The sequence below is a fragment of the Eriocheir sinensis genome, chromosome 61 (genome assembly GCF_024679095.1).
Source record: "Eriocheir sinensis breed Jianghai 21 chromosome 61, ASM2467909v1, whole genome shotgun sequence".
In the NCBI taxonomy this organism is placed as follows: domain Eukaryota; kingdom Metazoa; phylum Arthropoda; class Malacostraca; order Decapoda; family Varunidae; genus Eriocheir; species Eriocheir sinensis.
Window position 1 is genome coordinate 10,956,758 of NC_066569.1, and position 15,074 is coordinate 10,971,831.

The 15,074-nt window shown below is 47.8% G+C and overlaps 1 protein-coding gene across 4 annotated transcripts; it reads right to left on the reverse strand.

The window, feature by feature from the left end:
- LOC126986479 (zinc finger CCCH domain-containing protein 18-like) lies at positions 1-14,723 on the reverse strand. Of its 4 annotated transcripts, none has more exons than XM_050842697.1 (19): positions 14,523-14,723; positions 12,094-12,776; positions 11,401-11,782; positions 10,858-10,975; positions 10,180-10,324; positions 9,618-9,698; positions 8,990-9,194; positions 8,280-8,430; positions 7,663-7,881; positions 6,560-6,646; positions 6,103-6,227; positions 5,435-5,786; positions 4,923-5,051; positions 4,556-4,740; positions 4,090-4,169; positions 3,228-3,318; positions 2,985-3,070; positions 2,533-2,677; positions 1-2,112 (listed from the first exon to the last, which is right to left on the reverse strand). In XM_050842697.1, exons 2-18 carry the CDS (start codon positions 12,772-12,774, stop codon positions 2,534-2,536), a joined length of 3,261 nt encoding a protein of 1,086 aa, XP_050698654.1. In that variant the 5' UTR covers positions 12,775-12,776; positions 14,523-14,723; the 3' UTR covers positions 1-2,112; position 2,533. The 4 variants fall into 4 exon arrangements, with proteins under 4 accessions (XP_050698654.1, XP_050698653.1, XP_050698656.1 ...); XM_050842696.1 differs by having other exon boundaries at positions 6,103-6,230; XM_050842699.1 differs by lacking the exon at positions 6,560-6,646.
- Between the last annotated feature and the right edge of the window lie 351 nt (positions 14,724-15,074).

A 15,074-nucleotide genomic window follows, 5' to 3' on the forward strand; every position in this document is an offset into this window, starting at 1 on the left:
GATGATGCGACATGTTTTATGAGCCTTGGCAATAATAATAATAATAATAATAATAATGATACTACAATGAATTCTTACATCTTCTTTCTTGTATTGATAAGTAAGAGTTATACACACACACCATTTGCTCCTTCCTTCCTTCCTTCCTCTTCTTCTTTCTCTCCTTTCTTCCTTATTCTGTGTTTAATTTCCTTGACTTTCACTAACTCTCTCCTTTCTTTCTTATCCTATGCTTTCTTTTGTTTCTTCCTCTTCCCTTTCTTTTCCTGTTTCTGCTCTTCCTCCCTTTCCATTCTACTCTATCTTTTCCTTCCTTCCTCTTCCTCCCTTCTTTTCTTTTTTCCTTATCCTTTCTGGTTTTCATCTTCTCCTTCCTTCCTTCCTTTTTCTCTTCCTTTCTTCACCCCTCTTTCTTTTCCTTCTTTCCTTCCTTCCTTTACTCCTCTTTCTTTTCCTTCCTTCCTTCCTTCCTTAACCCCTTTCTTTCTTTTCCTTCCTTCCTTCACCTCTTTCTTTCTTTTCCTTCCTTCCTCTTTTTTTGTCTTCCTTCCTTGGTTTCACTTCCACTTCCTCTTCCTCTTCCTTCCTTTACTTCTCTTTCTTTCTTTTCCTTCCTTCCTTCGTGGCATCTGATATTACCAAAGAAGAAGAAGGAGGAGGAGGAGGAGGAGGAGGAGGAATGTAAACTGAACACATTGACTCACTGACTGACTGACTGACTGATTGGCACTTTCTGAAGCATTGAAACTCACTCTTCTTCTTCTCTTTTATCTAGTTTTCTTTCTTTCATTAGCCGAGGAATTTTCAAGTCTCATTTCTTTCATCTTTTCTTTCTTTCTTTTTATCTTTTTCTTTCTTTTCTTCAGCTGAGGAGAAACTGTCTTACCTCCTCCTCCTTTCTTTCCTTCTTTCTTTCTTTTCCTCTCTTTTCTTTCACTTTTTGCGCCTCCTTTTTCCCTCTTTCACACAACTTAATTCTTTCTTGTATTCATTTCCTTCCCTTCCTTCCTTCCTTCCTTTCTTTCTTTCTTCCATTGCACAGAGTCGATGAGAACCAGTGGTGGCGGCGGTGGTGGTGAGTGTGCTGAGTCCCTTCACTGAGCACCGCCACGCTTATAGGAGTCGCACTGAGCTGAGCACCTCGCATAAGGCAGCACTAGGGGGAGGAGGAGGAGGAAGAGGAAAGGAAAGGGAAATAGAGGAGGAGAAGGAGAAGGAGGAGGAGAGGGAAGGGAAGGAAGAGGAAGAGGAGGAGGTTTTAATCTACTCTTAAGATGAATTGTCAAGTGAAAAATGGCAATGATGACCAGACAGACACACACACACACACCCTAAGAAATGAAGAGGAAAGGAAAAACCGCAGAAAAAGAAGAAAAAATGGCAGGTCATAGTAGTAGTAGTAGTAGTAGTAGCAGTGGTGGTAGTAGTAGACCATTCAGACACCAGTTACTACTCCTCTCCTACAGCCACAAGACCCAGGGCTAAGGGGCTGACTGTAGCTTGTGGGGCTGACCAGACCTCATGTGGGGCTGACTGGGCTTCTGGAGATCTAAATGGGCTTCCTCTGGGGTTGATTGAAGCTTCTGTGGGGCTGACCAGACCATTTGTAGGGCTGAGTGGGCTTCTGTAGACATAATCGGGCCTTCTCTGGGGCTGACCAGACCATTTGTAGGGCTGACTGGGCTTCTGCAGATCTAACCAGGCTTTCTTGGGGGCTGACTGAAGCTTGTATGGGGCTGAACAGACCTCATGTGGGGCTGACTGGGCTTCTGAAGATCTAACCAGGCTTTCTCTGGGGCTGAGTGAGGCTTCTGAGGGGTTGACCAGATCTGATGTTGGGCTAAGTGGGCCTATGTAGATACAACCGGGCTCTTCCAAGGGTCTAACTGGATCATTTGGCTGGGCTAACTGGTGATTCATACGTCTACCTCCAGTTCCTGTCGATGGTGTTGGTGTTGGTGGTGGTGGTGGTGCAAGCCTTCAACCACACAGCCAGTCAGCTGGTTCGGTTCAGGCCAGTGTGTGGTTGAGGTGCGGCTGTGTAGAAGGAGGATGAGGAGTGATGATGGTGTCTGTCTGTCTGGGTTCCCTGATGAAGATGACACTGCTAACCTGAAGAAGGGAGAGAGAGAGAGAGAGGGAGGGAGTTAACAGAGGTGATAAGAGGGGAGGGAAGGTCAATTCCTAAGGATATGAAAAGGGAGGAGTTATACACACACACACACAATACAAATAGGTTAACACACACACACACACACACAATACAAATAGGTTAACACACACACACACACACACACACACACACACACACACACACACACACACACACACACACACTACAAATAAGTAAATACAAACACAATTCCACTATATAATCTTGTAAAATGACCTCGAGAAATCCGATAATCATGACCTCATACTAAAAAGGAAGGAAGGGGAAGTTAAGAGAGAGAAGGAAGAGGTCAAAAGATAATACTGAAACACCCACACACCCACACACATATATACGTACACACGCACATACATACGTACACTAGGTGGGCAGCTTGGTACGTTTCCTGGCAATGGCGTCCTCCACCGCTCTGAGCTGTTTCAGGAGTTCCTCGCGTCTGTTGGCTTGAGGTTTCTTGCTGATCTGGGGCGGGGGTGGGGCGGGCGGGGGCGAGCGGGGCGTGATCTGGAGAGGAGGAGGGGGCGGTGATGAGGGGAATGTGTGAGAGAGATAGAGAGAGAGAGAGAGAGAGAGAAGGGAAGGTGTGTAGATATTCTGGTAAACATCGACATTTCGTTTAGCTTTATATGAAGTGACTATAAGGATGACATAGGTATGGTAACTGCTTGATGTAATGCCCAGTTCAGAGAAGCGGTCAGCATGAAGATACCCTTAGAAAGATAGACAGAAAAGATAGAAGAAGAGGAGCAAAATGGCATCGAGGGAAAATAAATTAAGCTGATAGGCCCCGAACAGCATCCCGGGTCGTTACCTTGGGTGGGGGCGGGGCCTCGGGGAGAGGGCTCTCCGCCTTCCTCTTCCTGATCAGCTTGGGGCCGCCTGTGTCTGACTCCCCGCCTGGAAAGGAAGAAATGGGATGATAGGATTATTAGAGGGAGTCTTTTTGTATGCATTTCTGTAGATTTATTTATTTTCTATGTATTTTCTTCACTCAATCTCTCCCCTTCCCTTCACTTAATTCCCCCCTCTCCCCCTGACATGTAGAAGCACTCACTGTCGTCCTCCTGGGGCAGTACGGGCTTCTCCAGGCGCTTCATTGCTGGGCCCTTGAGGGTGAGCTTGATCTGCTGCTTCTGGCCCGAGAGCTGGAAGGGAAGGAAGGAATGGTGAGGGAGGGAGTCGGTAGGGGGGAGTACCTCCTAGCAGGATCAGCGTCAGGGTAACATGTCACGTGCCCGTATAGCCGGAGTTGGCGTTGACGGACTATGCAGGTAATATATGTGGAATCAGTCTCACGGAGTAGTTGCCGGTTTGAAACAAAGTCGTTCCAGTGATATCCCATGATTCTGCATAGAAGTCTATTACCAAGGCATCAATCCACCTCTCCAAGTCCCCATTTAGTGTCCAGTCATTCCAGTGATCTCCTGTGATTCTGTGCAGACATTCATTACCAAAGGCATCAATCCACCTCTCCAAGTCCCCATTTAGTGTCCAGTCATTCCAGTGATCTCCTGTGATTCTGTGTAGACATATATTACCAAGGCATCAATCCACCTCTCCAAGTCCCCATTTAGTGTCCAGTCATTCCAGTGATCTCCTGTGATTCTGTGTAGACATATATTACCAAAGGCATCAATCCACCTCTCCAAGTCCCCATTCAGTGTCCAGTCATTCCAGCGATCTCCTGTGATTCTGTGTAGACATATATTACCAAAGGCATCAATCCACCTCTCCAAGTCCCCATTCAGTGTCCAGTCATTCCAGCGATCTCCCATGATTCTGTGCAGACATTTATTACCAAAGGCATCAATCCACCTCTCCAAGTCCCACAGCCACAGAGTAAGACAGGGAGCACCGGGGACTTGAAGATCCAGATGCGGGTCTCTGCAAAGACTCACAATAAAAAGAGTGCTTACCTTCACTGGGTCCATGGCCTTACTCTTGGCCTGCCCATAGGAGACGGTGCCCTGTGTCATCCGCCTCTTCTCACCCATGGCTGGAAGGGACGGAGACGGCGGGTGAGGGGAGGAAATGTAAATAACAGAGAAGGCGGATGAAGAAGACAATGAATAACAGGAAGTGGAGAATAAAGGTGGATGAAAAATGAAAAAGAATTAAGTGGATGAAAAAATGAATAAGAGAAAGTGGATGAAGAGAAAAATAAATAACAAACACACGAACACACAAGAACAAAATAAATACACACACACACACACACAAACGAAAAAACAACAAAAAAAGAAATAGAAAAAAAAAAGACATAGAAAGACATTTACTAACACACACACACACACACACACACACACACACACACACACACACACACACAAAAAAAAAACAAAAAAAGAAAAAAAACACACACACACACACACACACACACACCTCTCCGCCGGCTCTCCACGCTTGACGCTGAGGACGACCTTGAGTAAGTTGTCCTGGAGCGTGACCTCGACCTTGACCTGGAGATGGTGCGACCCCTTGACCTTGAGTGCGACCTTGATGATGCTGAGCTGGACTGGGAGGCGGACCTTGACCTTGACCGGCTGGAGGAGAAAGTTCGGCCGACCCTAGAGGGGAGGGAGAGAAGGTCAGTTGATTGGAGTGAAATATTGGAGGGAAAAGAGAAAACATGGAAGGAAGAATGGATGGAGAGAGAGAGAGAGAGAGAGAGAAAAATACAAGATAAAAAAATCACAATAACAAACAACAACAACAACAGTGACCTTCTTGACCCTCCCAACCAACTGACCTTCGTGGCGGCCTGGAGGTTGACCTGGAGCGTGACCTGGACCTGGAGCGCGACCTTGACCTGGAGTAGCTGTGGTGGCTGGCCTTCCTCATGCGCCCAAACCGGTCCACGCGCTCACCTCGGTCCATCCTGGGGGGGGAAGGGGGGCGGGGGGGTTAGTAGGGGGTGGTATAGGGGGGGCATCTCTCTGTCTATCTGTCTCTCTCTCTCTCTCTTTTCTTGACCTTCCCGTCCCCTTCTCTTCCTCTCTCATTCTTTCCACTCCTCTCTTTTTCTTCTCTCTCTCTCTCTCTCTCTCTCTCTCTCTCTCTCTCTCTCTCTCTCTCTCTCTCTCTCTCTCTCTCTCTCTCTCTCTCTCTCTCTCTCTCTCTCTCTCTCCTTCTCTTTTTCTCTTCTCTTCCACTTTCTTTCCCTTCCATTCCCTTCTCTCTCTCCCCCTTCCCTTCTCTTCCTCTCTCTATCCCTTCCTTCCCTTACTCTCTCTCCCTCCCTCCCTTTCCCCTGAATTTCACCTTGGGTCCCGGGGCTCAGGCCGGCGGGGCAGGGGCTGGCGGGAGGATGGTGGAGGGCTGGGGCGGAGGCGCATGGGCGGGGGGCTGACCCTCCCTCGCATGGGTGGGGGACTGGGTCGGCCCCGCATGGGAGGAGGACTGGGTCTGCCCCGCATGGGAGGGGAGCTGGGGCGGCCCCGGATGAGTGGCGGGCTGACACGGCCCCGCATGGGAGGGGGGCTGGGTCGGCCGCGTACGGGGGGCGGGCTGGGTCGGCCCCGCATGGGAGGGGGACTGGATCTGCCCCGCATGATTGGGGGGCTGACCCGGCCCCGCATGGGAGGGGGCTGACGTACCCCACCCTTCTCACGGCCTGGGGGGGAAGGGAACAGTAGTAGTAGTAGTAGTAGTGGTAGTAGTGGTAGTAGTAGTAGTAGTAGTAGTAGTAGTGGTAGTAGTAGTAGTGGTAGTAGTAGTTGTAATAGTAGTGATGGTGGTGATGGTAGTAGTAGTAGTAGTAATAATAGTAGCAGTAGTGGTAGTAGTAGTAGTAGAAGAAAAATAAAAAATAAGAAATAAGTAAAACACATCAAAATCTGCCCCTCAGGAGAGCCTACCAGCACTACAGCCACCACCTTCAATAAAATAAAAATAAAACAAAATAAATATATGAAATAAAAATCCCTCACCTGGCGGTATCCTGGCGGCTGCTGCTCTGCGTGGGCCAGGCGAGAGGGAGGGGGAGTGTGAGGACGACCGGCTGCTGCGGCTGACCAGGGTGGTGCGGCTAGACTTGCTGCCACTGCGACTGCGGCTGCTGTGGCGGAGGAGAGGGAGAGGGTGGGCTGAGGATGGAACCTTGAGATGACAAAAACAGAGAGAGAGAGAGAGAGACAGAGAGAGAGAGAGGGAGAGATATACACAGAAGCCCCCCGCTGTTCATGGGTATTTGGTTCCGCGAGATTCCCGTGATCTGCGAATCCGCGATCGGCGGGATTATAATCAAATAGGGAAAATAGGGTTTTGTTCTACCATCTCGATCGAAAAAAAAAAAGAAAAGGGGGGGGGATTTCTAAGCATTGTTATATAGTTTTACATACACATAAATCACAAAATAAATATGGACTGTAATAATTCAACACTCACTCTGTGGTTGGTTGTGGTGAGTGTGAGTGCGTAGGCGGTGGTGGTTGGCGGGCGAGTGGTGTTTTTGTGGTAGTTATCGGTGGTAAACTACGAAAAAATGCAATGCGATGAGTACGAGAGTTTGGCAACACTGCACTCGGCCCGTGGCATCAATGTTTACTGGCCCTTCAAAGGCAAGAACACCACATTGCCCGTCTTCCACCCAACCATCAAGTATTAGTGAATTCTCGTCTCTCCCCTTTGTGTTAATATTCAGGTGTATATCCATCCATACACATCCCGTATATTATTAATTCATTTGAGTGTTTACTGAGCCAAGCAGTGAGGTGCTTCTAGAACACAACAGCCAATCAGCGGCCGAGAAAACAACACCGACGCTCTGATTGGCTGAATCGGTACGTACGGCCATTCTATCGTGACACGCGAGATTTAAACTCATAAACAATGCTACGAAATGACGCAAAATGGCGAAAATTTATGCGATACCAAAATTAATAGATCTTACAGAAAAAAACGTGAAATACCGGGACCGTGAAAACTGAACCGCGATATCACGAGGGATTACTGTATATATATATATATATATATATATATATATATATATATATATATATATATATATATATATATATATATATATATATATATATATATATATTTGACAGGAAACAGCTCAGGGGCATAAAAAAAGGTGTAGGAAAAAAGGTCCGCTAAATGCTTCTCCTAATAAAAGATAAAAGTAGTGGCCAAAAGAGGTCAATTTCAGGTGGAGAGTGTCTTGATACCCTTCTCTTGAAAGAGGTCAAGTCATGGGCAGGAAGAAATACAGATGAAGGAAGGCTGCTCCAGAGTTTACCAGTGAAGGGGATGAAAGAATGGAGATGATGGTTAACTCTTGCATAAGGGATTTGGACAGTACAGTATAGGGATGATAATATATTCATATATGCTTCCTTACTGAGACTTTCTAAACAACAAAGTGAGGTCATTTTTTGTTGATTTATACCATGAGGTGCTGGCTATCATGTGTTTGAAGATGACCTAACTTGACCTAACCCCTTAACTACAGATACAAGCAATGCACATCACCCTGCAGCCCATACCTGGAGGATGAGTGCGAGGATGAGCCGGAGGAGTAGCTGCGGGTCCTGGAGGTCTTCTTCTTCCTGGTGAGGCGCGGGGGAGTCTTCCGCCGCGCCCAGGGGTCCGCCCACGCCTCCGCCTCGCCTCCACGCCCTCCTCCTCCACCGCCGCCGCCGGCACCGCCCGACGTCACCTCCAGGTAGCGGTCGTCCTGCCACACCCCGCGGCCACGCACGTACCTGGGGGAGGGCGGGAAGGGGGGGTTAAGGGGGGTGACGGTGTGATAGATTAGTAACAAAAAAATATACATAAATAAAAATAAATAAATAAATAAAAAAAAGCTTGTACCAGTAACGGACATTCTTCTCTTCTCTCCTTCCTTCCCTCCTCTTCCTCTTCCTCCTCTTCTACCTCTTCCATTTTCCATAGCATACCTTCCCCTCTTCTTTTCGTTCCTCTCTTCTTCCCTGCATCCTCCTCCTCCTCCTTTCCTTCCTCTTTCTCTTCCTTCCTCCTTCTCCTCTTCTACCTCTTCCATTTTCCATAGCATACCTTCCCCTCTTCTTTTCTTTCCTCTCTTCTTCCCTGCATCCTCCTCCTCCTCCTCCTTCCCCCGTCACCTAACCTGTCAGCCTACCTTTCGTCGCCCCCGGAGGCCGTTCGGGGGCGCCGCTGGATGCGTTCTGACACCTCCCTCTCGAACTTGTCCCGGCGTGACCGTTCGTGCCCGCGCATGTTGCTGTACCGAGTGTCCACATTGTAGCGGACCTCAAAGTTCTCAAAGTGGCCTGGGGGGGAGGGAGAAAGGGGGGGGGGTTTAGGCTGTATCACTAATAGGGGGAGAAAGAATGGGGGAGAGAGAGATGTGGAGGTGGGTGGGGAGGACTGTGGGGGAGATGGGAAGATTAAATGGGGAGAGAAGGGGAGGTTACAGGGTGCTTCATTGATGGGGAGAGAAATGCAGGAGAGGGAGAGAGACAAGGAAGGTTAGAGAGAGAGAAAGAAAGAAAGGCAGGGAAGAGAAATACAGGAGAGGGAGAGAGAGAGAGAGAGAGAGAGAGAGAGACAGGGAAGGTAAGAAAGAAAGAAAAAAGAAAGAAAGGGGGAGAGAGAGAGAGAGAGAGAGAGAGAGAGAGAGAGAGAGAGAGAGAGAGAGAGAGAGAGAGAGAGAGAGAGAGAGAGAGAGAGAGAGAGAGAGAGAGAGAGAGAGAGAGAGAGAGAGAGAGAGAGAAAGTTAAAGGGAAAGAAAGAAAGAAAGAAAGAAAGAAAGAAAAAAAGAAAGCCTGTTAAAACTGCTCCACTGAGAAGACGACAAAACTCCACCCTCCTCCTCCTCCTCCTCCTCACCTCCTCTGAAGTGACGGATGGCCTGCTTCTCATAGGGGTCCAGGTAGGCGTCGATCACCTCATCCGGCTGCTTGAAGACGGGTGAGGCGGGGCGGGTGTAGTAGTCGTTCTCGCGGTCCAGCTCGGCCTGGCCCAAGCTGAGGTTGAAGCGCTTCTCCTCAAAGTCCGCATCCGTCTCCTTCCGCTTGTTGGCCCGCTTCATCATCTGGGGGGTGGAGGGGGTGGGGTGGGGTGAGGGGGTGGGTTAAGTGTGTGTGTGTGTGTGTGTGTGTGTGTGTGTGTGTGTGTGTGTGTGTGTGTGTGTGTGTGTTTAGTTTGTCTATCTATGTTTGTTTGTTTATTTCATTATTTGTTTTTTTTCTTCATATGAGTGGAGGGAGAGAAAGAAGCAGAAGAGGGAGAGAGACAGAGGAGGAGGAGGAGGAGGAGGAGGAGAGAAATAGAAGATGGAGAAGAAGGAAGGAAGGAGAGGAGGAGAAGAGAAGAGCAATGCAGAAAAAAGATGAAGAAGATGAAGGGTAAAGGAGGAGGAGGAGGAGAGAATAGGAAGATGAAGAAAGAAGGAAGGAGAGGAGAATGATGTAGAAGAAGAGGAGGAAGATGAAGGGTCAGGGGTATGAGTGGGTACCTCTTTGGCGTGGCGAAGACCGCGCTCCCAGGCTGACTCGAAGGGGGAAGGCTCGGGGATGAAGCGCCTCACCTCCCGGGGCTGTGGGGGGGAAGGGGGTTAGTGTTAGTGTTAGTGGTCATGATGTACTCTCTCTCTCTCTCTCTCTCTCTCTCTCTCTCTCTCTCTTGGTTAACTCTATACTCTTCCTACATTGTTTCTTATAGTTTTCTTTTGATTTCTATTTCACTTTCTTTCTTTCTTAGTTTTCATCTTCTTTTGGTTAACTTTCCTTAATTTCAATCCTTCGTCTATATTCTCTTTCTTTTTCTTCACTTATCTATCAATCCTTCTATTTCTTATCAACTTCTTCCTCTTCCTTTCTCATTCATTCCTTCTCTCTCTTTCTCTTCTCTTCACTTATCTATCAATCCTTCTATTTCTTATCAACTTCTTCCTCTTCTAATTCCTTCCTATCTCTTCCTTTCTCATTCATTCCTTCTCTCTCTCTCTGACACAAAAAAACTCTCCCTTCACTAACACTACCTACCATATACTCTCTCTCTCTCTCTCCCCCACTCACCCTGCCCCTCTCGCTGTCCTCCTCCTTGTCGGTGGTGGACTGTGGCTTGGGCGGGGCAAACATGTTGTAGTTCCCCTTGTCGGACACCCCGGGGTGGAGGAAACGGCAATTGGTACCCCATGTGCACTGACCCTTGTTGAAGAACCTGCGTGTGTAAGGCAATTACTTTTAGATCACTCATATGGAAAAAAAAAATATATATTTTTTTATATAAAACACTGAGAGGTTAAAAAATGCGTAGTTGCCCTTTATTAACTGGTTTTTCTAGTGTAAGCTTACTTAGCATTGTTGTGGACATAGATGGAAAAGGATCATCTTGGGGGGGAGTGACGGTGTGGTGGTGTGTTGGGAAGCCAGAGGGCTCGGAATGGGGGTTTTGGGGTCCATCATTGTTTCCGGTTTAGGGGTCACATCAGAAAGGGATCCAAGATGGATCGATCTGATGTTTCGTTATTCATCCCAGTTATTCATCCCCGAACTTGTATGGGGGACTTAAATCAGCCCTAACCTCACCTTAGTAGGGACCTAACCCAAACTCTCACTGAATTGCGCCTAAGAATCCTTAAGAAAGACAGTTCAGACAGCTCTCAGGTGGCACGTGTACACACACACACACACACACACACACACACACACACATCAATAAAAGGAGAATGAACAACACCCACACACACACACCTGCACACAGTCTTGGGTTCCTGGCGTAGAAGGGAGTCGTCCTCGTCGTCATCGCTCAGCTCCCCATCTTCTCTGTTTTCTGGGTCAGCCTTCCTCTTACCCTTCTCCCCTTCCTCCCCTGAAACAGAAGATGGGAGGGGTGAGGGAAGGAACGAAGGAAGGAAGGAATAGGGAGTGAAAATAATGTTGGGAAGGAAGGAAGGAAGAAAGAAGAATAAAAGGGAGAGAAAATGGAGGAAAAGAAGAAAAAGGAAGGGAGGGAATACAAAGGAGAAGGAAGATGAGGAAGGAAGGAAGGAGGAGGAAAAAAAAGAAGACAAGTTATATATATTTCACTTTCTCTCTCTCTCTCTCTCTCTCTTCCTCTCCTCTCCTCTCCTCTTCTCTCCTCTCTCTATCTCTCTCTCTCTTTCTCTCTCTCTCTCTCTCTCTCTCTCTCTCTCTCTCTCTCTCTCTCTCTCTCTCTGTCTCTCTCCTTCTCTTCCTCTCCTTTCTCTCCCTCTCTCTCATCTTTCTCTCTATTCCTCTCTCTCTCTCTCTCACCTTCCTCTCCCTCCTCCCCCTCCTCCTCTCCGCTCTCCTTCTCCGCCTCAAAGTCCAATTCATCTCTCAGTCCCAGGCCTTCGTCACTCCTTCTCTTGCCCTTGATGGGGGGGTGGGGGGATGCCTCTCCTCCCCCCCCATGCCCCCCTCTTCCTCTTCCTCCTTTCCTCCTCCGCCTCTCCTCCTCTTCCTTGTCTTCCTCCCCCTCCTCCTCTTCTTCTTGCGCTCTTCTTCTGTTTTTGCGTACAGCTTTTTGTGTTTTTCTGTGTTGGGCTTCTGCGTCATCGTCTTCTTCTTCTCCTTCCTCTCCTTCTTCTTCCTCCCTTCTTCCTCCTCCTCCTCCTCGCGATGCCTCGTCCTCTTCTTCAAGGTCACAGTTCAGCTATAAAGGATGAAAATGGCTGATGATTACGCTGATAAGATTTGTATATGAATGATTATAAGAAAGAATAATAGCATTTGTATATCTAATAATAATAATAATAATAATAATAATAATAATAATAAAATATGTATATGTTAATTAATACTATTAATTCTACACACACACACACACACACACACACAGACACACACACATGCAAAGAAAGAAGGAAGGAAGGAAGGAAAGAAGGAAGGAAGAAGAGAAAGGATGAAAAGAAGGGAGGTGAATGAATTAAACACACACACACACACACACACACACACACTCACCGAGGAATCTCCATCAGATATCTCGGAAAGCCTGTCCTCCTTGTCCTTGTGTGCGGGGCTGGACGGGGCCTGGAGGGGGTCAGGGCTGGGGCTACCGGGAGGTGCCTGACTCCTGATGCCCCTCGGGTCCTGGGCGGGGTGACTGCGGGGGTCCTGGGGGCTGTGGCGGGGGCTGTGGGTGTGCCCCGAGGTGCGGTTGGGCTCGTCTGGGGTCTGGGGGCGCTGCTGGAGGCTTGTCGGGGCTGATGGGGCGGGGCTGGGGCTGTCACCACTCCTGGGGCTGGCTGAACTTGCCCCACTGGAGCTTTTTGGGCTGGCAGGGCTCTCAGGACTTGCGGGGTTCTCGGGGTCTTCGGGGTTCTCGGGGCCGTCAGAGCTGCTATCACTCTGGGGGCTCTCAGGGCTGGCGGGGTTATCAGGGATAGGGCTTGCGGGATTGTCAGGGATGGGGCTAGCAGGGCCATCAGGGCCATCGGGGCTAGCGGGGCCATCGGGGCTCATTGGCCAGGGGCTGGTGGGACCCTCCACACCGTCGGGGCTGGCAGGGTTGTCGGGGTTGTTGGGTCTGTCAGGGCTGGCGGGACCGTCCACACTCATGGGGCTGGCAGAGGCGGCGGGGCTGGCGGGGTCGTCCCAGTCCCCGTTAGGGCTCCCCGGCTCAGAGCCCTCCATGCTGCTCATCTCTGGGGGGGGGAAGGCACGCATATAGTTTAAGTTAAGGTAAGGATGCAAGGTAAGGTTAGGATAAGGTAAGGATGCAAGGTAGGGTTAAGGTAAGGTAAGGATGCAAGGTAAGGTTAGGATAAGGTAAGGATGCAAGGTAGGGTTAAGGTAAGGTAAGGATGCAAGGTAAGGTAAGGATAAGGTAAGGATGCAAGGTAAGGTAAGGATGCAAGGTAAGGTTAGGATAAGGTAAGGATGCAAGGTAAGGTTAGGATAAGGTAAGGATGCAAGGTAAGGTTAGGATAAGGTAAGGATGGGTAAGGTTTTAAGACTTATTCCTCTTTTCCTGTTTAACTGCTTTCCTTTTTCTTTGTTTATTCTTGGGTTAAATGTCTTTGTACTTGTTATTCTTTTCCTTTCTTTCCTTTGGGAGGCTTAAAACACAGATAAAGCATACTGGCCCTTCTAATATACTTTTCAAAGACATAAAACACAAGAATAACACCCAAAGAATAAACCCAAACACAGAAAAACATAGACCATCCCTGAAAAACGTAAGCTAGAGGTGAACTGAAGATGCTGGGAGGCTTAAAACATGGAGATAACAGATAATGGCCTTTCTAATATACTTTTCAAAGACATAAAACACAAGAATAACACCCAAAGAATAAACCCAAACACAGAAAAACATAGACCGTCCCTGAAAAACATAAGCTAGAGGTGAGCTGAAGATGCTGGGAGGCTTAAAACATGGAGATAACACATAACGGCCCTTCTGATATACTTTTCCAAGATATAAAACACAAGAATAACACCCAAAGAATAAACCCAAACACAGAAAAACATAAACCGTGCCAGAAAACGTAAGCAAGAGAGGAGACGAGGATGCTGGGAGGAGGAAAGCAAAACAGGAGGAGAAAAACAGGAGGAGGAGGAACGCTGGAGGAAAACAGGAGGAGAAACACAGGAGAGGAGAGGAAAAAGATGAAGATGCTGGGAGGAGGATAGCAAAACAGGAGGAGAAAAACAGGAGGAGGAGGAACACTGGAGGAAAACAGGAGGAGAAACACAGGAGAGGAGAGGAAAAAGATGAAGATGCTGGGAGGAGGATAGCAAAACAGGAGAAAAACAGGAGGAGGAGGAACACTGGAGGAAAACAGGAGGAGAAACACAGGAGAGGAGAGGAAAAAGATGAAGATGCTGGGAGGAGGATAGCAAAACAGGAGGAGAAAAACAGGAGGAGGAGGAACACTGGAGGAAAACAGGAGGAGAAACACAGGAGAGGAGAGGAAAAAGATGAAGGCATAGGAGAGGAGAGGAAAAAGATGAGGAAGATGCTGGGAGGAGGAAAGAGGAGGAGAGGAGAGGAAAAAGTTGATAAGATGCTGGGAGGATGAAAGAGGAGGAGAGGAGAGGAAAAAGATGAAGATGCTGGGAGGAGGAGAGGAAAAAGATGATAAAGATGCTGGGAGGAGGAAAACAGAGGAAAACAAAACAAAACCAGAAACCAGAAGGAAAACACGATGAGAAAACAGAGAAAGGAAAACACAGAGAAAAGAGAACACAGAAAAAAAATGAAACCCGAAGAAAAACAGATAACATACGAAAAACATAACGAAAAGAAACGAAGCAAAATCCAACTCTCAATATACCTTCCCAGACCAAAAATCCCCAAAATTCTCCCCAAATCCCCCAAAATCATCCCCAAAACCCCAAAATCCCGAAGAGAAAGGGAAAAAATGACCCAGGCTTGACCCCTCACTCACTTCACGGCCTTCCCCTGAGGTAATTCCGCGCCCCACAGGTCACTCCCGGGGTCAAAAGTACGCTGGAGAAGGTCACGGGGTCAGCATGGGGCGGGCGTGGGCGTGGGAGGTCAGGAAGAGGTCAAAATAGGCAAAAAATGTGGCGGTTTAATATCCGTCCAAGCCACTCTCTCTACCTCGATGGCGGGTCAGGTAGAGTTCGGTTCGGTTTTATTTATTTCTGTTATTATTTCTTTATTATTACTATTATTATTTATTTATTAGTTATTCTTTAGACTAGAAAAAAATAATCATTACTATAGTCTATCCTCAATGGTGGGTGCCTCGCTGCCTCTGCTATATTCGGCTCGGCGATATATGTTCCTCCATCAATATGTCTTCATTATTACTCTTTCTTTGCTATCATTATTGTTTTCTTATTATTTATCGTGAAAGGTAAAATATATAATGGTCTTGGTTTCATCTCAATGGCGGGTCACGTTCGGGCATTCAGTTATTCGGCTCGTCATTATTTTTATTATTTCTGTTATTATGAATTATTCCTTTATTATC